This window comes from Agelaius tricolor, unplaced genomic scaffold (genome assembly GCF_023055355.1).
Source record: "Agelaius tricolor isolate 1412-34295 unplaced genomic scaffold, bAgeTri1.0.p SCAF_10, whole genome shotgun sequence".
Taxonomy (NCBI): Eukaryota; Metazoa; Chordata; class Aves; order Passeriformes; family Icteridae; genus Agelaius; species Agelaius tricolor.
The window spans coordinates 16,112,058-16,134,088 of NW_027269270.1; the positions used below are offsets into that span (position 1 = coordinate 16,112,058).

Below are 22,031 nucleotides of genomic sequence, written 5' to 3' on the forward strand. Positions count from 1 at the left end.
TACAGTAAAATACATAATTTATTAACATTTCTCTTTAAACCAAAACATACACAACCAGAAAACCTGAGTGATTTTATTTCTCACACAAAACCAAGAGAAGGATTTTGTCTAAGTGGTTTAATGGTAACACTACAATTTTCATACTACATACAAAATTTATCCTAGATAGTTTTACATACTTTGATTAATTAACAGTTTGTATTAGAGATGCCTTAAGCTTCACCTTTCATATTTTCCAAATTCTGTACTGCATTAGTATATAACTCTGAACTTCATATAAATTGTTAGCAAGTTCTCTTCACAGTTTCTTTAGACAAAACAATCCTTTTCCAGCCCGAGAACCAAGGACACCATTGCAGCTTCAGGCCCAAAAAGCATAAACAGTGAACTGAGGAGAGCAATCTGAGAGCATGGGACTTCATAACCTGAAGCTGTAATTGGACAATTAACCCCAGTATGTAAATGGACCAAAACTCAGAAAAGTGTGAAAGCATGTGACCTGTCATCCATCTTGGGTGGAGCCACAGCCAGGCTCTTGTACTGCCCAAGGTGTATCCTTTGAAGGCCTTTCTATAAATACCTACTTTATTCCTTTAACACTGTCTAGCCTCTGTTTTAGGAAGCCTCTTAAGGCATCATCAGAGTTGCATAGGTAAAACTATGTAAGACTGATCATAGCAGATGGTAGGTAATAAGTAAGTCCACATCTTTCTCCTTGATGTCCAGTATTTCAATCCTATCGCTGAAGAGAAGCAATAAATGCTGCATCTAGCATTAATGATGAGCTGGTGAATACATGAAAAGCAATGAGAAACTACAGGCAAGTGTACAGTGTCACAAAGAAAAAAAGAAACCAGACTTTATCTAGTAGTACAAAATGTTAAGATTAAATTCAGCCAGAAAACCAGTAGTTGACTACTATGTACGGAGTCCTTAAATAGCATCCAAAATCCTCTGTAGCTGGTGTTTATGGCTTAAATATATACAAAAGTTCTCCCTCCTTTTTTTACAAAAACACTTTCTGATTTATTTTATAGCATTAAGAATCATGATCTCTTGCATTATCCTTAAATAGCATCCAAAATTCTCTGTAGCTGGTGTTTATGGCTTAAATATATACAAAAGTTCTCCTTCCTTTTTTTACTAAACACTTCCTGGTTTTTTGTAAAGCATTAAGGATCATCATCTCTTGCAGTATCACATACCATTTGGTAAACATAACAACTGAATCTCCTATTAGGCTTCTGTTCTATATGCAATACGAGGTCTTTGTCAAAGTAAACTTCATGACTGTAAGTCTGAAATGAGAAAAAAAAAAGTTCAGGTTGCAGTCTCTATTTCCACAACTTGCTAGTATCTATCATTTTCCACAAGGAACAAAAAATATTAAACAATGGTGAGCTCCATGATCAGGCAGAAATTTTGTGTGGATACACAGAGATTACTCTTCCAGATAAAGGACAGAATTTTATAACTTTTGAAAGGTTTCTCACATCCCTATTTTAGGAATCTAAGTTCAGAGCATCTGATTTAAGATCACAAGTTGCCTATGCAGTCAATGATAAAAGAGGTGTAACAGTGCTGAAAATTTCAGACCATCTAAGCTGGATGTCCACCTAAACTTGGACTGATGAATGGCCCATTCCATCTTCCCAAATATATATACAATGAGGTCTGTGCTTCATTTTATGCATGAGTACTTCAAGTTAAACCAGGGAGAGTCTTTACAAGTTGAAAAGTTAGTCTGATGTAACTAGCCATGGAGTATTTAAGTTGATAAATACTTCAGAAATACATTAAGGACAACCCTTTCCCCAAACAAAAAAAACCCCAAACAAATCAACCAAAAAAAACCCCCACAATCATGATTTCAAAGAATGGAGATTTTCAGGTAAATTAACTACTGTCTGATGGAGTACTTACAATTTTAGAATTGTAATTGTTATTTTATGCAAATCTCATCCCTTTGCTACTTATATACCTGCTTAAAATCTGAACGGAAGTGGTATGTGAGTGAGTATGGGGAAGAGACAGTGGGAACAAAAGACAAGAATTTTCCTCACCACATCCCAGGACTCCTTTAATGGAATACTCTTAAGTAGAATCCCATGTTCATTGCAATGAAAGTCAAGGTGAGCTCTTCCATCAGCTCCTATCTGAGTAACTGCCACAGTGGATAGTAAATCCAATTCATCTTCATAGTCCACAATTTTGAATGTCTTAGGAAAAACAAACCTCAAGTTTACAAATCAAACACAAATTCACATTCCCCTCTACCTAAATTGCATAGCTACTTTTTCTTCATGTGAAAGTAGTATTGGGCAAATTCTAGTTCTTAAGTCTTCTCATCCAAAAGAAAACTTTGGGAGCCCAATACCCAACAGGCATTTTTCCCAACATGAGCTGTCAGGGTATTTCAGCAAAATTCCTTAAGCAGGAGAAAAGGAAGTGATGTTCTGAAAAATCCTAATGTGCAAGTACATGTATTTTATATGGAGCATATAAGAAATATAAAACAAGTACTTCTAAAGTGACCAAGAAGTATATTTAGGCTCTTGAAGCAGAGATGTTATTAGACAGTGTAGCTTTAAACCATCATTGGTTTTGAGGGAATGGGTACATTAGAGTAATTCCATGAATATCTGTATGTTGTGTTCAGATCTCTCTTGCTCCACAGATTATAGGTCAGTGAAGAACTGACACCAAAATATGAAGATTGTGAATGACCTTAATTGCCTTTATTTCACTGTGACATACTCTAAATTCAAGGCAGTCCTTTTCTTCCATAATGTAAAAACATTTACTGGGACCACAAGTGTAACAACAGGAAAAAAATGAGTGTGCAATTACTTTTATTATGGTTAAAAGAAAAAGTGAATAGAAATAAACTGCAGACCCTTAAGGGTTATACTGGACTGTGCTGTATTTTTACCATAGTAAAATCTATTTCCTCAGAATAAAGAATAGAAGTGACTGCCACAAACTGATGAATTTTACCTGTTGTACTTATGTCAATCACAGATACAGCTCTAGATAGAGAGCTAAAAATGTTTTTCATAACCTTTAAAGACTCAAGTGGTGTTTTCAATCTCAAGAAGCAGTTATGTAAAGGAAAAGTGCTAAACACCTTATCCTACAATCCAATCAAAGTAACTGAGAGAGAAAAATAAAGTTGAGAGATACTTTAAAAAAGACAAGAGGATCCTAAAGCAGAGGAAAAGAAAAAGTTTCTTTCATTTCATAAAATGCTTTATAAGAAATGTTCAAAGTAGATATTTAAATGGAGAAAATAAGGGTTTGTTACATTAACATATCTTTTCTGTGCCATTGAAGTCACATGGAATTATGATAATGTGGGGCATAAGAGCAGTTCTTGCAAGAAAGAAAAAATACAAAGCTCAAATGTTGACCAAAGAGAAAAGATGATAAACAGTATGTGAAGCAACTGGAAGAAATCAAAGAGAAGAGGAATAAAGAATTCAAGGATCTAGAGAGCTAATGGTTACACGCACTGCCCCTGAAACAAGAAGCTAGCTGGCTAGCTAAACACTGAAACGATCCATGAAGTGCTCTCCCTTCAGTTACCTCTTGTTCTGGGTCATCATCCAGCAAGGTGAAACGCTTCTTCACCACCCGACCAGAGGCTGTTACAGTAACATTGTTGTTCACCTTTGGAGAAACATAAAAAAGAAGTGTCTCTAGACTTCGGAGCAATGCCGTTTCTATCCATTTGACAATATATCTGTTCCATACATTTTGCCTTCTGACCTTGTTTTACTCAAGAGTTACGCATAGCCCTGGTGCTGCTGTTTACTTTATGAGTTCATGAACTTGGGGATTTTACCGGAGATTTTATTCCTGTTTACTCATATTCAGAGGTGTTCCACAGAGGTGGCAAAGGTTCTCAGCTACCATAATTTTTTGAACAGAAGTGACTAGAACCAAGATGCTGGAATGAGAATTAAGACTGCTAAATCACTACTGATTTTTCCTAAACTTTTACTTCCAGAAGATGGGAGAAGTAGCATCTTAAACCACCATGGCTGCTTCCACTGGGCTTCATTAACACCAGAAATATTAAAAAATAGGTTATCAGTGTCTTAATAGAAGTAAAAATGAATAAGCACAGCATAGGCAGGATTAGAACTCATATTTCTTTCTTCTTACTGTAACAGAAGTTACCTACACAACTCTCAAAAAGCAGTATGGCAAGTTATTAGACGGCAACTGGTGTTTAGTTTTTGAATTCAATACAAGTTTTGTTCTTGAGTTTGTCAAGATTTTTAATACACAAACCTTTTTTCCCCACAAAAGCTTAAAAATTAGCATCACAGATTTGCACATTTTACAGTATTCAAACTATAAAAACTTGCTTTTAGGTAAGACATAACCTTGTCTGCTGAATCAAAATGACAGTTCCAGGCACTACCTAGAATTTTTTCATGTGTGCTCTTTAACCTTTTTGACATTAGATTGTTTTTGTGATTCTGTATCACAGAAGACTTCATGAAACAACTGAGTAGATTAAAGAGCTCAGTTCTATCACCAGTTTTAAATCATCCTCTCACACTTGGTTCTACCCTGCTGATCCACTGATGACTCAGTCCTGTTCTGCTCCAGTTCAGCAACACAAGCAAGCAGAAAGTACTCACCTTTTCTGCCAGGTTATTCTGTTATTTTAGAGCACTGATTTGGCTCACCAAGGGTTAGATGAATGCCAAATTTGGCACAAAAGAATGACAGGCATGCATGGCCAGGAAAAGGAATGGACTTTTGGAAGCAGTGTAGTGTCTTTGTTGTCTTATGAAGACTTACCCCTAACTTATCAGAGACTCAAAACTTTCCTAGCATTTGTATTATCAACTTACCTGAACACCAGAGATGCACACGATTATCACTTGGTGGCACCTTCATTTGAAGGAAATCTGTCACCATCTTTTAAGTATATTTTATATCCATGATACATTGTTACACTGCACACCTTAACGAACACTGAAAACTAAAGAAAAGACTGAAGGTTTCAGAAATCTATCCTGAAAGTGTTATTGTTTTCAAAATTCTTTTCATACCACTTGAAGTCCAATGAAGACAGAACATGTCTTTCAATAAACCTTGGATAAAGCCCATAAAACACAGTGATTACTCAATATGCAAACCCCCTGTTTATAGCTCAAAATCCCACATTGTGATCTCAGACACTAAACTCACACAGTTTTCTCTGTTGGCTACAATTGTAAAATCTTCTGCAATCTCCATTTGATCTGCATGATTTTTAACTTCCTTAAGCTTTAAGACTCTACAAAAGAAACAAATTACAAAGTAAGTCATGTGTTCTAATCTGCTTATGATAACATTTCTATAGAATTTTTTTTATCTAGTACATTAAAACATTGTAAATAAATAAAATGGAAATTAATTATTTTGGTAATTTATGTTTATCAGTGGAATTTTGATACAGTGGTCCTTGAGTATTTTTCATACCAAAATGTAAACGGTGGCCTCTAGTGCTCATATTCATCACACCAAAATCGGCAGATGTTTCTAGAAGAATGTTTGATTCTGACAAATTAATAGATTTTATAGTTTCTATAGTCTGATGAGTGTTTGGGCCTGCAAATCATCAGACTACTAAATTTATGCAGTTATGCAACTTCTCTAATGAATAAAAGATTTGAGTAAAAAAGGCTCATACTTTATCAAATTTGGTCCCACGTGGATTATTCTGCCTGACATATCTGGATGGAAATATATCCAGTCAGGTTCAAGTGAACAGCATTTCATATCCTGTATGCCATTTTTTGCCTGAAGAAGAAAAGGAAAATTTAGAATATTAGTATTTTGAAAGTTTCCCAGATCTAATTAAAGAGGAAATACTGAGCTCCTCACTATATACCTCTGGAGGTTTGTAAGTATTGCTCCTAAACATGACCAGAAAGGATGGCAGTGGAACAATAATAAAACCAACAACAACAGTAATAAAAAAACTCAGTTCCAATTCTCAAGATATTCAGTGAAGTAGTTTTGAGATTTTTAATATGCAATAAGCAATAACCTTGTACTTTAGCTATATATTGTCCTATCTCTCCTGAAACTAAGCAGAATGAAGATTTAACCTACACTGTGCAAACACTTCAACAATTCCAGCTATCTGAGTATCCAAGACTTGGCATGTGGAAAGACACGCAACACACATTAGCACAGAGTTCAACTTGAGCTTCAAACCTCAGGCTTAGCCTCTTCTGTGCAAATTATTTGTGGAGCATGTAAGCCTGGAATACCTTGTGATTTCAGCAATCACATGCAAGCCAGTCAAAATCTCAGGATTTTGGCAGTGGCTTTCTGTTATTAAATTTAGCTGACATCCATCACTCAATTGCCAAATATATCAACCCACATAGATGAGAAAGGATTCTGCAAGTCCATTTGAATTAAAAATTGATCTTCGGCTACAATTGTGGAACATCAGTTTTGAAAATAAGGAGGGAAAATAATTGATCAGGCAAGCAAAAGAGAGAAGGACATTTACAGATGAGATTTTTTAGTCAAGAAACTCTTAACAGGCCCAGAAGTTGCTTGAAATACAGAATGATCTTCAGGTCAATTCCACATTCAAAATAAAAGCTGAGATGGACAGCTCACAAAAAATAGTATTCATATGATGAATAGTACAGAAAAATAATTAGGAACAGATTAAACTAACCAATAAAACCTTTATAGGGACAGAAGGGGATTAAACTGTGCAATCAAATCTTTTTTAAGGAGAGAAAGAAGGTTCAAGTCAAAGGTAAACTACAAACATTAAGGACATTTACTCTACAATATCATAAAATTTAAAATAATTCTGTAGTCAGCATTTAGTAGGCTGACTAGTCAGAAGTGCATTAGGATGTTACCATGCAAGGAAACTGGTAATGAGACTTTTAAGTCGTGATACAGTGCTGTGTAGCTCTGACTGCACCACTGTTGTATTGGAATGAAGGAAATATGAGAAGCACTGATTCGGAAGAAAGCATTTTACACATGACTCCATGGGATAGCTAATTTGATAGTGGAGTGAGCCTGTGAAAGCACTGCACTGGTAAACAAAGGTATTATAACCTACTCAGAATAAGAGAAGACAAACATAATACACATTCATTTCAGAGAAGCTGCTTTCTGAATGTATTACCAAAGCATTGTCTTTCAGAGAACAAATATGGAAGACTCCTTTATGTTTTTTCTTGTTTGGTGTGATGATATAATGCCAAGGGTAACCTCCAATTTGAAATGCATTCTCCAGAGAAGATGCTTCAAATAGCAAAGGTGGGGTATCTGCAAATATTCCGTAATGTTAACACCATTAGTAGCAGAACAGTCACCATTCCATTGATGCTTACAATTGTAAATTCCAATAAAGCTACTAATTCTTCAGAACTTTTGAGGATTGGTGGAAACACATTTGCTATTAACTTTTTTCCAGTGCTAGCTATGCTACCTCACCCAGCACCCAGGTGCACATCTGAAGTTCCCTCTTCTTCCTTCCCTCCCTCCCTTCTCAGATCTTGATGCTGAATACTCTTCTAGTACCTTTGACTTACAAGCAAAGTCACAGCAAATAATTAAAATTATTCCAGCTCATCTGATTGAGAAAGGATGCACACATGAACAGACCAAAGACCATATCAAGAGGGTCACTATTCTCTTGAGAAAACCAGTGATAAATAACTGGAAACAGCAAGCAGCAACCTCAAATAACAGAATTAAATGCAGGAAGATAGAATATTTAGATTCTGCTTTCTCCTTTTGTGTAATACAACAAAATAGTGTGGACCACAATGGATGCAATCTGTAGCTGAGTTCATAAAAATCAATCAAAATATAGAATTTTTAGCAATTAATGGCAAAAGGTATCTAGTTTTCCTTTCAGTTTAGTTAGGATAAATTACTGAGATGTACTAGGCCATTAGTACAAGTGTTCTTTTTACTAAATGAGAGGTATTTTTAATGAAATCAACTTTACAACTTCTGCCAACTAGCTAAATTAAAGCAATTTCTACAGCTGCTATAACTGAATCAATTTTAGACTGAAGACCAGGTCTTTCTAACAGTACAGAGAAAAGCTGGGGAAAAAACTGATAAAACGTGGAGAAAATCTGCAATTACGAGGGGAATTTAAACAGGCAGAATATAAAAACCCAAAGTCATTTAGTGCAAGGAGAACAAGATTCAATCTGGACCCAAAGGTCTTATCCAAATTTTGACTTGTTCTTTTCCTGCTGTGTCTAGATAATTATCCTAATGCCAATGGTGCTATCACATGACATCACATATTATGTTTATGGAGTGCTTCCTTCCTCTTCCTTTGTTCATGTTTCCATCAATTTAGCCATTTAGGCTGGATGGAATTAGTTCACTGCCAATGGAGATGAAGTCTTTCCTAAGCTGGAAAGTGGCTGTTTCCCATTTGCTTTTTGGAGTGACGCATAAGAAATGGGAGATTCTGTGCAAGAGATAAACTGTATGTTATAAAACCTTATGCAACTGCTGGAAATGTAGAGAATGTTGAAGATGGAAGCATAAGCAAAGGACCTACTGATACTAAAATCCGTCAGAAAATGAAAAATGAGTTAAGAAAGTTTGTGACATTTTACCCAAACAACTTTTAAAATAAAGCTTATATATCAAGGTCCCTCAAAATTCTGGTGGATGGACTAAATTATATATTATAATTATACAATTAAATGTATCTCAACAGTATATCAATACTGAGTAGTAGAGGGTGCTTTAAAATATGCCTTTCCTATCATGGTTTCCATCTAAACCACTGTGATAATGTGATTCTGCTGCCTCAGCTCCATCATTCCCACTTGTATGTCACTTGCTCTTGTTGCTAAACACCTCCTGTTTTATTGTTTGCAAGTCTTTCCCCAAGTCTTGCCAGTTTTCAATCTCTACTTGAGCTTCTTTGTTTACTTACTTTAAACTCTGCAAACTTCTCTAAAAGCTGTTCCTGGCAGCACTAACAAATGTTCTACATGCAAATAAAAACCAAAGAAATAACAACAAGAAAAGGTTTCTACAAAGTATCCTTCTCCTTGCTTTTTTTTTCTGAAATTACTGTATCAGCTAACAATAAATCAAACTAGTTTTAAGTTCTGGGCCATTCAGAAAATCACACACTGTGACCAAAATCAATTCCTCCCCAGCAGTTAAGAGCTGTAGCATAGTACATCTTAGCCTGTAAGTTTTGATCTCTAGACACTTGTGGGTACCTCACACCATAAACCAGTATTGTAATAATGCCCATCCCTTCAGGCAATTTCTGTAGGGAGGCTAGGACTTAAGTAAGAAAGAAGACTACACACAGTTAAATTATAGTAAATACAAGCCTGCACTCTGAAACTGCTAAGATCTTGTTCACTGAAGCATTTGCCCATCTCATTCTTGAAAGAAAAAAACTCAAAAACCACAGGAATGAAGCTATTTGCAAAAAGCAAGCATGAAAATGTACGTTATGTGTTCCAAACTTCCTAACCACAAATTCCTGAATATGATTAAAGGTCAAAAAGGTGTTCTCCAGTACAGTTTTAAATCTCAAAACTAAAAACTGTAATGGTCCATAAGCCATGAGATCAAATCTTCCTATTAAAGTTCCCACAGCAGGTTTTCCACAGGTCCCTAACATTAAATGGTGGTTTCACAGTTTGAGATGGAGACAAAAAATGGGGGAAGACTTCCTGTTGCAAAAACTGAGACATCAAATATAGCAGCCTATTGCTTTGTTTTGATAAAATGTTGCATTATAACCTCACTATATAAGTCTGTACTTTATCTTTGTGTACTTTATCTGTTTATCTTTATCCCTCATTTTTATATAAATCTGGATTGATTTGTCTCTTATTATCTGACACTCAAAAAAAGAGACATTTTTATGTGAAGAATCACCTGAAAAAAAATTTAATACAGAAACATTCAAAATTAAATAAATAAATGCATGCATTCTTTGATGTTTGTGAAACCAACCTTTTAAATTTTTTTAGATCCCTCAAGTGTAGGCTTGTGAGAATGTATTTTTAAAGTAAGAAAAGAAATTTCAAAAGAAGTCTCAGGCTTTGCTCATTCATCAAGATTCTTAGCACCAAATTCTAATCTCAAATGAACCAACAGAAGCCATTGTTTGCTTTTAAAGAAAGAAGTAATTACATAATGCAGAACGTTTATAAGTTAATGATTTGAGGCATTAGAATTGTTTTTAATAATTTGTTCTCTTCTCAGGAATTCATTTTACTGAAATCGGCACATTTCCGACAACTTAGAATATCAAAATGCAAATCAGACAAATTGTATTAGTCTCATTGAATTTCCTCTGCAAGTTAGTGTTCTCACATCTTTTGCTTACATACCATATTCTGTTTCTGAGTGCTACTAACAGATATCCTAGTCCTTCCTCTTTCTCAACAGCAATTGCATCTCAGAAATAAAGAAAGGGGTTTCCATTTCATGCATTGCTAATAAAGTTTTTCAGATAGCTCAGTTGCTCTAACAGTTTTCTTGGTGTGTCCTATATAATTACTGTAATTAGAAGTAAAGGGAAGCACATTTTACTATAATGTAAGTCCAGAAATACAGCTACAGCACAGTATGAGCACAGCAATTTTTATATTTTTTCTTAGTGTGAAATAAGCCACAATCAATCCATAAAAGCCACAGTCAAGCCAATACAAAGGTCATAATTACCTGTTATTTTAATGTTACATGGAAGACCAAATGGATACTTTCCTACAACTCCCACCTGACCATTCCAGTTGAATTCTTGTCCCAAATCAAATGGTTGTTCCATGAACTAAAGTAATACAGAACAATTTAGTTTTACAGATGCATATTTACTTGCTGTTTAGTTTTATTCTCTATTACTACTGCATTCCTTATCTTGTTAGATACTGCTTGAGGTCTTATTTTTTAATTAAAGTTTGATTTTTGATTGGAAGGATATAAACTCACATGTCTAACTGCAGTTCTGTTTGAGATCAAACTCCCCCATGCCCACCAGTTTCTGGCCTTAACAATCATCTATAACTACAGACTAGGCGTGTAGAGAGAAGCACATCTGGTGTAACATTGACATAACTCCCCAAAGTGCCTGTCTAGCCCCGTATCTCTTATGTTTTGCCACCTGTAACTGTTGCAAGTCATTTTTCTGATAGTATGTCCATTTTTATCTTCTAATTGTAATTGTAGGCAGGAACCTACAATACCCCATGTACTTATGTAGAGTACATGAATATTTATGACTTGTTACCCAAAAATAGCATGGATTGTATAAAAACTCTTTACTTCATTACCTGTTCCAAAATGGCCTTGAAGTTATAGAGTCTGACCAGACCCATGCTATACATTACAATCAGGATTCCATTAGAAACAGCAACATCTGTCACACTATTACCAAAAATCTGGAATAAAATTAAGCAAAAAATATTCTATCAGAGAAGAAACAATTGAGAGAAAACACAAATAACTGACATTATGTCCTTAATTTTTCAATCACTTTTTAAAATTCTGACTAAACTCTATGATCAGTGTTCAAGTTTTCTGTAACTCATCTGTTCTGCTGAGTTTCTTTAATCCATTGCACTGCAGTAACACCTGAAGTAACAGTAGTCATATTCTGCAAGCAGATTCATGCTCTAATCAATTCTCAGTATATCTTCATATCATGCTACCCAGTTATTATCATACATGAATAGATAATATTATTCAGCATCCCACGTTAGCAAAACTTAGCAACTCTATCTAAAAGTCCTGATTTCAGATCTTCTGTTCTTTCTTTATCCCCAGTGTAAAATACTAGTCTAATCACAACTCTATGACTGCATACAGCTGTACTAAAACTACATTATCCAGCTGTCACAGAGTACAGAGTTCTCTCTGAATCCAAATTAGACATATACATGAGAAGTTGACTTATCTTTTTTAAAAATTATGCACTATTCATTTGTGCGTCTGCTTAACACATCACTGAGCAAACCCCACAAACTAATTCTTAATATTAAATTATAACCAACATGTGAAGTTGATAGGGGTTTTTTAATAGATATGCTTGAAAGTGTAGTTTTCTTTAATCTGACTCACTATGTGAAAAAGCAATTAAACCAGTTAAAACAGGCCTAAAACCAATAAAAAGCTAAAGAAACCCAGAAACTGTAAGACACCTACGTCTTATCACTACCAGCGATTACGTGATCTGTTTGGTTCTGAAAGTTATATTCACTCCTGAGACTGCCTTTTATTTAGTTTTATGGCTTTTTCTCAATACATTTGCTAGCTTAGGTCTCAGTGTCTTTCAGACACAAACTCTAATAATCTTCCAAGCCTAAAGTCTCCTTTCTATCCTTGAGACCTCAGCCACTCTGAACTCACAATGTGTTGTGGTATCCCACCTCAATAAAGCTGAGGTGCATTCTGCAGCCTCAGGCAGTAACACTAACCCCAACTCCAATCTAACAGTTACATTCCCCTGCTCTGTGTCAGGTCTGGCACTGCATCTCCTGCCGGGTGGATTCTCACACCCCAAATGCTGCCCTGTCCAGTACAATTTTAACAATTTCTCTGATGAGTACTCAGCACAGACCCAGCTGAAGAAGTGCTCCTTCACATGTTCTGCCTACTATGACCATGATGAATCTGGCATGCCATTCCTAACCAGATTGAGAACACCTTTGATACTGGTAATGGTTTTTTCAGTCTTAAATACTAATTTTGAACAGAACAATACACAGTACTCTCAAGCTTTCATGGGCCCAAATTAAAAAGTTTAAATCCCTGCCTTCACTTGCCAGGCCCAATTTCAATTACAACCTCAACCCAACCTAGCACCAGCTAAAACTCCAGCTTATAACTCTGGATCCTAAAAGACACAATACCTACGCAGACATAGTTTTCATGTTTGTACTGTTTCATCTGCAAGTTGTATCCAGAGCCTTCTTGACTTAAAATAGAACAGTAAAAATTACAATCTGGCTCAAAGTTTCTTCCTAAGTATATATACTTAATTACACGTCAGAAACTGAACTCAGGTTTGTTTATTCTTGACTGATAAAGCAAGATATATTTATTTTGCCATTCAGTAACAGTGATAATAAAAGTGTGAAACATTTGTTTTACACATATAGAATTCATAAACTATTACTAGGACTGGGTCAGAGGCACATCTGTCTTTAAGGAGGTGAAAAGAAGTGTACAAACACTTTAGGGTTCCCTAATTCTTATGATTGCTCTAAGAAAAGGCTAAAGTCCTGCTGCATGTCAAAGAGTAACCCAGTAAGAGAATCCATTTGTATTTCTCTTCTGGTCCTTAGAATTAAGAATATTTGCTCCAACACCCCAATCAGACACAAGAACACTGCTGCTAATTAATGTTTCAATTGCTTTTACAAGCTTGTAAGTATGACTTCTGAAATAAGTGTCTAAACTAGAACTGTCATAGAACTACATTACAGATTACATATTATTAGAGAAATTAACTTACCTTCTTGTTTATTTCCAGCATTCCAATGAATGAAAGAGGCAAAACTTGGAATACAGCAAGATAAAACAATACAGTCTGTTGGATTCCTGCCTGGGAAGGAGCAATACTGAACATAGTTATTAAAGGTAGGACATCTTTATCTTCTCCCATAATAACAAAGTACAATGTCCCCATCTTAATGCTTGTAAATTTTTTTGATCAATGTTGTAAAAATTACAACACTTACCTGCCGTGCTGCTGCAGGGAGCTTATTCTGAGCTGACTTTACAATCATTACCTCTTGAGGAGTATCCCAGCTCAGATACCTGTTTGTGACAAGAAAGGCCTGCCTTAACCACTTAAAACCCATTTATTAATGTATTATTTCACATAAAATATAATCAACTATAACTAAGCAGATGTCTGTGCCCAGGGAACTTGACTATTTGATTTGGAAGAGGGGCTGTTTGCAATAAAGCAGAAATCCATGGAACTAGGAATGACTTATTTCATACAGGATTGTGAGAAAAATTAGTGAATATTCACACTTTCCAATCTTAATTTTTCTCCTTTCCTTTATAATCACCACTTTCCTATCCTTCAGCCTAACAAAAATATTTTCTGAAAACCAAAAAAAAAGAAGCAGTTTACCAGAAGCAGTAACTGCCCTGCTTTAAAAGAGAAAAATGGCTACCCTATGGAAAAGAACCTTTGCAAATTAAAAACAGCTCAGACTTCGAACTTATTGTTTGTATGTTTGATCAGGTTTGTTTTTCAGCTCTCAAAGTCCTCCCCTGGTATGTTGCCATTGCAATACTAAAGGCTGTAAAGCTGTCAGAGAAAAGCAAATAGTAGGCTAGGTTTTGTGGAACTTGATACTAAATTTGACAGCATAACACTAAAGTAGATTAAATTCTTCTACAAGTAAGAGCATGCAGGAAAAGTACTCCAGGTAATGGTTGAGATTAACAAGCCTCTTGTCAGCCATAGGGTAGTGCTCAAATAACACGATTCCCCTCCTCCTCTATAGCACTAATCACTGTTAATTATATTAAGCACTCCTTCTCCACTATACTACTACTGACTGTTAATGATATGAACCCTAGTTGTTAATACCTGAAGAATTTGCAACAGGAACCAGCAAGATACACTTTTTCCAGTACTTCTCCACTATCAGCAGAGAGACGTAGAAGCCAGTTCTGCACTGTCAGGACTATCAGGGAAGCTTTATAATCTGATGGACTTGGTAGCATTTCCCCCTACATAAAAGAAAGGCTATTAGAAATAAGTTTGTATCAGGAGGATACAAAACATTTTGACAGTTTGAAGAACATGAAAGTAAATACACATTCCTCAAAAACTGAAGGAGGAAATCTGCCTGCTAATCAGATCAGTATCTCTAAGTTCACATCCATGTCAAAAAATTACCTATGACATAAATAATCTGCTGTCACACTTTTGCAAGACAGTTACCTTTTCTAGAAGAGGCACCCTTTAAAAAATCTTTTCCTTGCAAAAGTTAACTGCTTATTGATCTAATTGATACCAATCTTGAAGAGAAAATTGTTTAAGTATTTCAAAAGAAGACATTCAGTGATAACAGCAACTGCTACAAATAGTACTTACATTGCTTTAGTTTTAGGCACCTCAAGGATAGGGCTAATATTTCTAAGCTCTGTGGACACTGGGTGAAGGGGAGAAATGATGCAATTATCAGGTAGAAACAGTAGAAGAGTTTTTGGGCAGGGTCGTTTCAATGGGCCTCCAGTGTACTGCTTTTTGGTTTTTTTAATGTCAATGGATCTGAAGAAAACTAAAACTCCCAGCTACTGTCCTTCTTATTTAAAAATAAATAAAAATAGAAGTAGAATTTATTTTGTAAGGAATTAAGAATTGGGTGCGTAAGAATAAAAGCACTGGTTTTAAAATCTTCCATGAAAGCTTATGAAAAAAGGATTTGAATGCACTACTGAGAAATTCAGAGAAGTATACCTCTAAATGTTCAGTTAATATAAATAAGGCACGTGTTGCAAACCTTTAATGACTGAACTCCTTAAAAACATTGAGAAAATAATTTGGAAAGAAAAAGCACTCCATTCTAAATGTTTCATCAAAATATATTAATTTAGTGTTTTGCACAAAAATGTTCTAGTAAAAAGTTATCTTACCAATGGGCATTCCAATAATAAAGCATCTTCTATTTTTTCAGACTTGGCACACTTTGACTTTTGATAAATTAGTCTTGGCTGTTGCGCGATGCTAGAGGAAAATGATTGCTAATCATTAGTCTGTTTTATAGATCACTTTTTATCAAAAAGTCATTTCATACAGTTTTATAGGTCAGAAACCTAAACATCTTATTTTTACTTTGTAAACATACCTGAAATTGCTCTCAAAGTAAGGCCTAATAAACAATAGTTTATATAATGTAACATTTTAAAGCTAACCTTCTCTAAATCTTTTGGTCTGGTTGCTTTTTTTTTTTGTTCTTAGTTTCAGGTTTACTTTTAGTTTTGGGTTGGTTTTTTTAAGTAACAACCTTAATAGTAATGTTCTTGCTCTAGTGATATACATTAAGAAGAAAGCATATTCCAGAAACTAATGATCATCCTGGAACCTTCCCCTCAGGTTCTTCCAATGCTGCCTTTTACAACAAAGGTGTGGCATCATGTCCAGATATTTAGAAAAAACCCTTTACTAATTAAAATTGATGCTGTTTGGGTTTTGCCATTTTTCCTTTTATATATTCTCTGTATTCTTCACATAGATATTTGTAACTCTGTCACCTATTGTATTAGTAGCTAGTTTTCCCAGTACTTTTCCATGGCCTTTCCCTAGGCAGAAAGACAAAACAAATTCCAGAGCTCCAAGCTCTGGGAGGCGCAAGGCCCCAATGCTGTCTTGGTTCTAGCTGGGAACCAAGGCTGAGAACAACTCTTCAAGATCCATTCTTATGGACAAAGTACAACTAGTGCTGAAGGGGGGGCTCCAGAGAAGGGGCTTGACCTGGGAGGTGAAATTACATCACCCCTTGTCCTCCTAACTGGGGCTTTTTATCAATTATGCTAATTTCCTAAACCTATAAATGCGTACTCATCCCTGTAAGGGCTTTTGTGGACATCTTTCTATAACTGCCTCTGAAGGCCTTCATTAAAGAAGGCCTTCTTATTACCTCCTTACTAAGGTGGTATTACCTCCTTAGTAAAATTATCTTGAGTTTCATTTCCAGGTTGGGAAAAAGGCAACAAAATAAAAGCTTTGTACTGTGCACAGTTTTGCCCTCTGGGAGAGGATGAGACAAAGGAAAACCTGAAAGATCTTAGACAGGTTAACCCAGTACTAAAAACATTGAGACAATGTAGGAATAAAAGCAGGTTTAGACCTCAGCTGTGGATGATAGATTAACTTAACTGACTCTTAGTGGTTTACCCTGACAGACTAGTTTGTATTTTATGTATCATATGGACACTATCTCAAAACTGCTCTGTCCCCAACTTCCTCAACATTGCAGTTCTCCAAGTCCATGCTACTTCCCTCACAGTAGGGACAGGCAAGGACAAGGGTTGGTGCACACAGATTTCCTGTCCTCTATCCTACCATGTGCTGCCTCCTACCCTGTCTCTGCAACAGATCATGGAACAGAATATATTAGATCAGAGAACTGATCTACAAAATACATTTGCAAAAATTAGCATGTACTGCAGGCTGTACTTTTGCATGAAAAATAATTTACTTATTTTAAACAGAATTCACATAGTACCAAGTTTGTTACATAGGCTGATTCTGTGACACAGTCTTTAGCATGCTGCTAGTTGCCAGACTACAAAGAACTACTGTTTATTTGGCTTTTTAGTGCAAGACTAGAAAATTGTGTTCATCTTCCATTCCTGCTCTGAAAGCTGAGGATATACTGTTATACTGCACCTGAAAGATCAGGTTTTCTTTGACCAAAGTAGGTGTCACATTAAGATATAACAGCATCTAAATGTAATACAAAGATTGTAAACCAAAGATTTATCACCTGCTTATTTTTTGTTCCCAAGTAAACTCCATTTAATTCACAGCAGCTATGAGTCAAGTTAGCAATATAACACAGAATCAATCTCAAATCTGTAAGTCAGTACCTCATAACTGTAAATTTATTACCTGGTAATACAGCATTGGTAATTGTCCATGTAAATTCTTCCTCTTTCATATGCAATAGGAGATGCAGAATGAGTTGTCCAAACATTCTTGAATTTAGTACTTTCCTGAAACACAATAGTTTTAACATGGATGGCTATTTGTAACAAACTTTGCTTCTGAAAATATTTTCTTTGGCTCCTGCAACTTCATAACTTATTTTAATTAAAACTTTACTGCTGAATACACAAGAAAGAATATTACTTGGTTTTTATAAATAAAATTAACAGACCTTTTATAATAAAATTTTGTGGTTTTTAAAGACCAAATTAAAAAAATTTTAATGAGCTATTATGGACAGCAGTGGTAAGGAATATTTTGCCATTAGCTTGCTTGTATTAAAAGTGGGAACTAAACTTGCATAGTGACTTTTGAAATCAAGGACCAAACTCCCCAGAGTATAAATATGCAGAGAATTCTTTTATATGTAATTAATTTTATTTATTGAACACTTAATTCCATTCTGCTGGTGGTGTTTGGTGTGAAAGACAGAAAAACGTATTTACCATTATTTGCAATAAGCACCCGGAACATTAAAGAAATAAACTGCTCACATTAAAGTTTCTTGCCTGCATTTGAGATATCAGAAGATCTATACCATTAACAAAGGTTCCAGTCTTAGAAAAAAGAAGTGTAAGTCAGATGTAATTATTTTTATTTCAGTAAACATTGCATGCCTATTGATCTAGTTACATAAGCAGACACTTCAGCTGACTTCCAATAAATGTATTTTCAATATAATTGCCAATTCACTTCCACATTCTTTTCTAATATATTTCTATCAACTACTGCATGGAGGCAGAAATTGTTTTGACTAAAAAAAAAAAGTTCAGTTTGTAATTGGTTTAATTCCTATTTTTTCTGTAATATCAGTTTCACTGAGAACTGGGGTTACGTTTACCTGAAAATCTCTGCCAATTATCTTATTATGCGAACTCCTTCCGAATTCAACATGAAACACTAAGAATTTAAGACTAGTATTAAATATGAAGCCATCTTAGGGAAATAGGTGATAGAAATAGGCTTTTATGAGATTTTATAACACAATTATTAGATACAGAAGGGCCTTCGCAGTTCTTGCCCAGCACAATTCTTTCTACATTTCTAGGTCTGAGCCTTGTGAAATATTTTTAACCATTACTCTTTTCATCAAAAGTGCACCTTTTTTCTCCCCAGACCTGTTCTCCAGCGTGACCGGGGACCTCTCGAACACCTGGGCTGGGAACTGAGGCTCAGCCCCTGGGCTGCAAGCCGAGCCCGCGGGCTGCAGCAGCGCCGAGCGGCAGCCCATTACCTGACACATGATCCTCCTCAGGAGTCCCAGGTTCTTCCTATGGGCCACACCAGCATCTCTGGCGTAGAAGCCGTGGGCCCTGCGGCTGAGGAGACGGCACACGTTGTGCACCCCGCACGCCCGGAGGGCGGCCCTGCCCCCGCCGGCGGCCGCCTGCGGGCATTTTCTCGGCCCGCGGGGCGGGATCGCCTTTCTCCCCCGCTCCAGGCTCGCTCTCGGCAGGGCGTGCAGCCTTGCAGGCCCAGGCCCGCGCCGGGTTTATCTCAGACCCCCGCCCTTGCCCGGCGAGAGGTAAAGCGAAGCGGGAAAAGGCCCGAACGGTCCCTTGCTCCTCGATTCCCGAGCGAGGCGAACCGAGGCCTTCCTACGGCGCTGCTCGCCCCGCGCTTCCCTGGCCGCCGCAGCTCCGGTTTCCGCAGACGCCGGGCGGAGACAGCCCTGCGCCGCCTCCCCCGCGGCCCGCCGGGTACTGTAGTTTTTCCAGGAGCGGTATCGCGCGCTTCACCTCCCGCCGCTGCTCCTGGGCGGGCCGCGTGGTGCGGGGTGCAGGGTGCAGGGTGGCGGCTAAGCGGGGTCACCGTCCCGTACGGGAGCGCTGCGGCGTTGGCGCTGATAAGGCACCGCTCGAGGAGCGGGCAGGAGCAGGCCCTGCGCAGGGCTCGGTGAGAATCGCCGGCAGCTGCCGCCGGCCGGGACCGCGTAGCCGCCCGCGCGCCACGAGCTCTGCCCCGGCCGCGCGCCCATCTTGCGCTGAGGGATGCGGGCGCTCGATGTGCGGGGCGTGCGGATGGAAACATTTTACCCGTTGTGTTTTCAATTAAATAGGAAAGTTTTGGTAGTGGTTGCTAGTTAAGGAAAAGTGGGAACTGGTATCTTCTTTTTTTAAAAATATTCCTGCTACAGAACTCAGCCTTCGGGGTTGGGCGCGGGGCATTCCCGGGAATGTACGCCCGGCCTTTGGGCACCCGCCGTGAGCCTTTTTGGGTACGGCAGTGCGGGATTGAGTGTACCCGGACCTGGGGGAAAGGTTAAGGGATTGGTTGAAACCCGTTTAAAACTCCAAGGTCAACAGAAAGTTCTTAAGATGTATGACACTTCATTTTTGTATTTTTAGAGCTACGTCCCAAATGTTGTCACGGTCATCAATCTCTACTTGCCAGCTGAGCAACTGAAGTCTGCGGACAGACTCCTTTCTCTTCCTTGCCAGAGGCCAAGCGCCCAAATGGGGTAATCAAAAGTTGCTGATGTTTTTGTGTGCCCATATCCATTCTTCAGGATCTGAGTGCAACGTTGAATCTTCACTGATAGTGAAGGAAAGAGAGAGTCCTTGAAATTTCTGGTGCTTTACAGTTATTGCTTGCAGGGAGCTAAACACAAACACAATGGTTGCAGTTGCTCCTTCAAAGAGCTGATTAGGGCAGTAAGTGGAGCATACAGCAACAACAATGGATTTGCAACATTGCCAGTGACTTCAGAGCTGCCAGTGACTTCAAGGCACGTTGTAGCTCACCAAAGTACACATGGACATCCAGACTCCTGCAATAATGTAAATGGATGAGGTTCTTGGATTGTATTTATATTGTATATATATATTATATATATATACAATAATAATATAAATTGTAGACAGTAGTAAAATTCATGCTCCTCTATCCCAATTCTCATCACCTTTAATAAAAAACCCTATAGTTTGTGTGGAGACAAATTATCTTTTGTGAGGCAATACATTTAAATATTCAGTATTTTGTAGGTAATATATTTAAAATAGTTTAAGTGATTGCATTTGGATGTATCTTGCAAGTAGGTGTATACACATGTAAAGTCTCAATACCTTTTTTCTTTCCTTTTTCCTCCTTCTGTGTAAGTAGCAGCCAGCAGAGGGTGTGCAGGGTAACGAGGAGCCCTTTGATTATTCAAGTAAATGTTTCCAGTAAACCCGCAGGATTTATCTCCCCTTCTCTCTCATTGCATAAACTATTTCCTCTTTGCTCAACTATTTTAACAGCCTACCTCACTAGTGGAAGCTTGTGGAAGAACAGGCACTTCTCAGCACATGTATATGTGATTAAAGTCATGTCTGGTGGGGCAGGTTTGTTTATTTTTATCTGCTTTGCTTTTTAACTGATTTTAACTTTGTTGTCTCTATAGGAATCAAAATAAATAGAAATAATTTTTCTTTTGTTTTTCTTTTCCCTTGGGAGGCACTGCTCTGCAGCAGTTTTACTGAAGTTACTATATGCTCACAGGGAGGTCTGCATCGTTCCTGGTGCATGAGAAGGAAAAAGAGTTGAAATTTTTAGATCTGCTGAGTTTGAGAAGTTGTGAAATACCCTGTTCTTTCAAATGTGCATAATTTTTTGGAAGTATATAATTGAAAAACTAATTATGAAGCCCCAAGAGGGCATGATTAGTCACTTGGTCAAATAGAATAGGATTAAGCACTCAGTTAATGAGTGAGTCTGGTTGACAGTAAAGTCACCCCCACCAGATTGGAAATATTAAGAAATATTAATATGCATGTATTTTAAAAATAACCACTGGTAATTAATAGTTCTACCTTCTGTGTTACCATTGTCTTGAATTTTCCTTTCTGTCCCCGATTGCCACTTGCATCTGTTTTGTGTAAGGTGTTTTGAGTTTTGGTAGTGTTTGATGGTGATAATACAGATGAGCAAGGCTTTACAGAAGAGCATTGGGGATTAATGGTCAAATGTTGTCTAGATAAGCTTCTAGGTACCAAGCAGAAGTAAATGTATGAAGTGAATTGTTTCCAGAATACTTTTCTGTCTAGGAATGTAACAAAAGCTGAGCGTACTGTTCCTAATATAGGCTATTTTTGTCTTTATAACATAGACTCTACAAGTAGTGGAGTAGCTTCGTTTATTCAGCATAAATAGAACAAGACGACTGGGGATAAAAGCATTGTATAGTCAACCTAGGAGAACTGGAGATGGAAGAAGTTGTTAGATTTGTAGTTGGAGATCGGCCAAATGTCAAAATATTTCCATCCAATATGTTCATTAAATTAGGTTCTTGGACAAAAGTAGCAGGTTATTTCTGTACTTTTTGTTT

At 37.1% G+C, this 22,031-nt stretch overlaps 2 protein-coding genes across 2 annotated transcripts in view; one reads left to right on the top strand and one right to left on the bottom strand.

Annotated features, from left to right (window-relative positions):
* DCAF17 (DDB1 and CUL4 associated factor 17) lies at positions 1-19,092 on the bottom strand. The gene is made up of 14 exons (XM_071434921.1): positions 18,960-19,092; positions 17,630-17,733; positions 15,652-15,742; positions 14,600-14,742; positions 13,731-13,809; positions 13,505-13,594; positions 11,322-11,429; positions 10,717-10,822; positions 7,169-7,311; positions 5,693-5,802; positions 5,209-5,296; positions 3,586-3,669; positions 2,064-2,219; positions 1-1,298 (listed from the first exon to the last, which is right to left on the bottom strand). Exons 1-14 carry the CDS (start codon positions 18,966-18,968, stop codon positions 1,173-1,175), a joined length of 1,437 nt encoding a protein of 478 aa, XP_071291022.1. The 5' UTR covers positions 18,969-19,092; the 3' UTR covers positions 1-1,172.
* The window catches only part of LOC139593692 (uncharacterized), a 6,382-nt gene continuing 3,148 nt past the window's right edge, over positions 18,798-22,031 (top strand). Inside the window, exons 1-2 of the mRNA XM_071434927.1 lie at positions 18,798-19,621; positions 20,074-20,186. Of these exons, the coding sequence (XP_071291028.1) occupies positions 18,999-19,621; positions 20,074-20,131 (681 nt within the window). The 5' untranslated portion in view covers positions 18,798-18,998 and the 3' untranslated portion in view covers positions 20,132-20,186. The remainder of the gene's footprint in view (positions 19,622-20,073; positions 20,187-22,031) is intronic.

What these genes read in the sequence shown, in the direction of transcription:
- DCAF17 (XM_071434921.1), bottom strand. An exon ending in CTCTGAAAGACAATGCTTTG is followed by an intron (nt 5,803 to 7,168) that starts GTAATACATTCA and finishes TTTCTTCTTCAG; the next exon opens with GCAAAAAATGGCATACAGGA. An exon ending in ATGATGACCCAGAACAAGAG is followed by an intron (nt 2,220 to 3,585) that starts GTAACTGAAGGG and finishes GTTTTTCCTAAG; the next exon opens with ACATTCAAAATTGTGGACTA.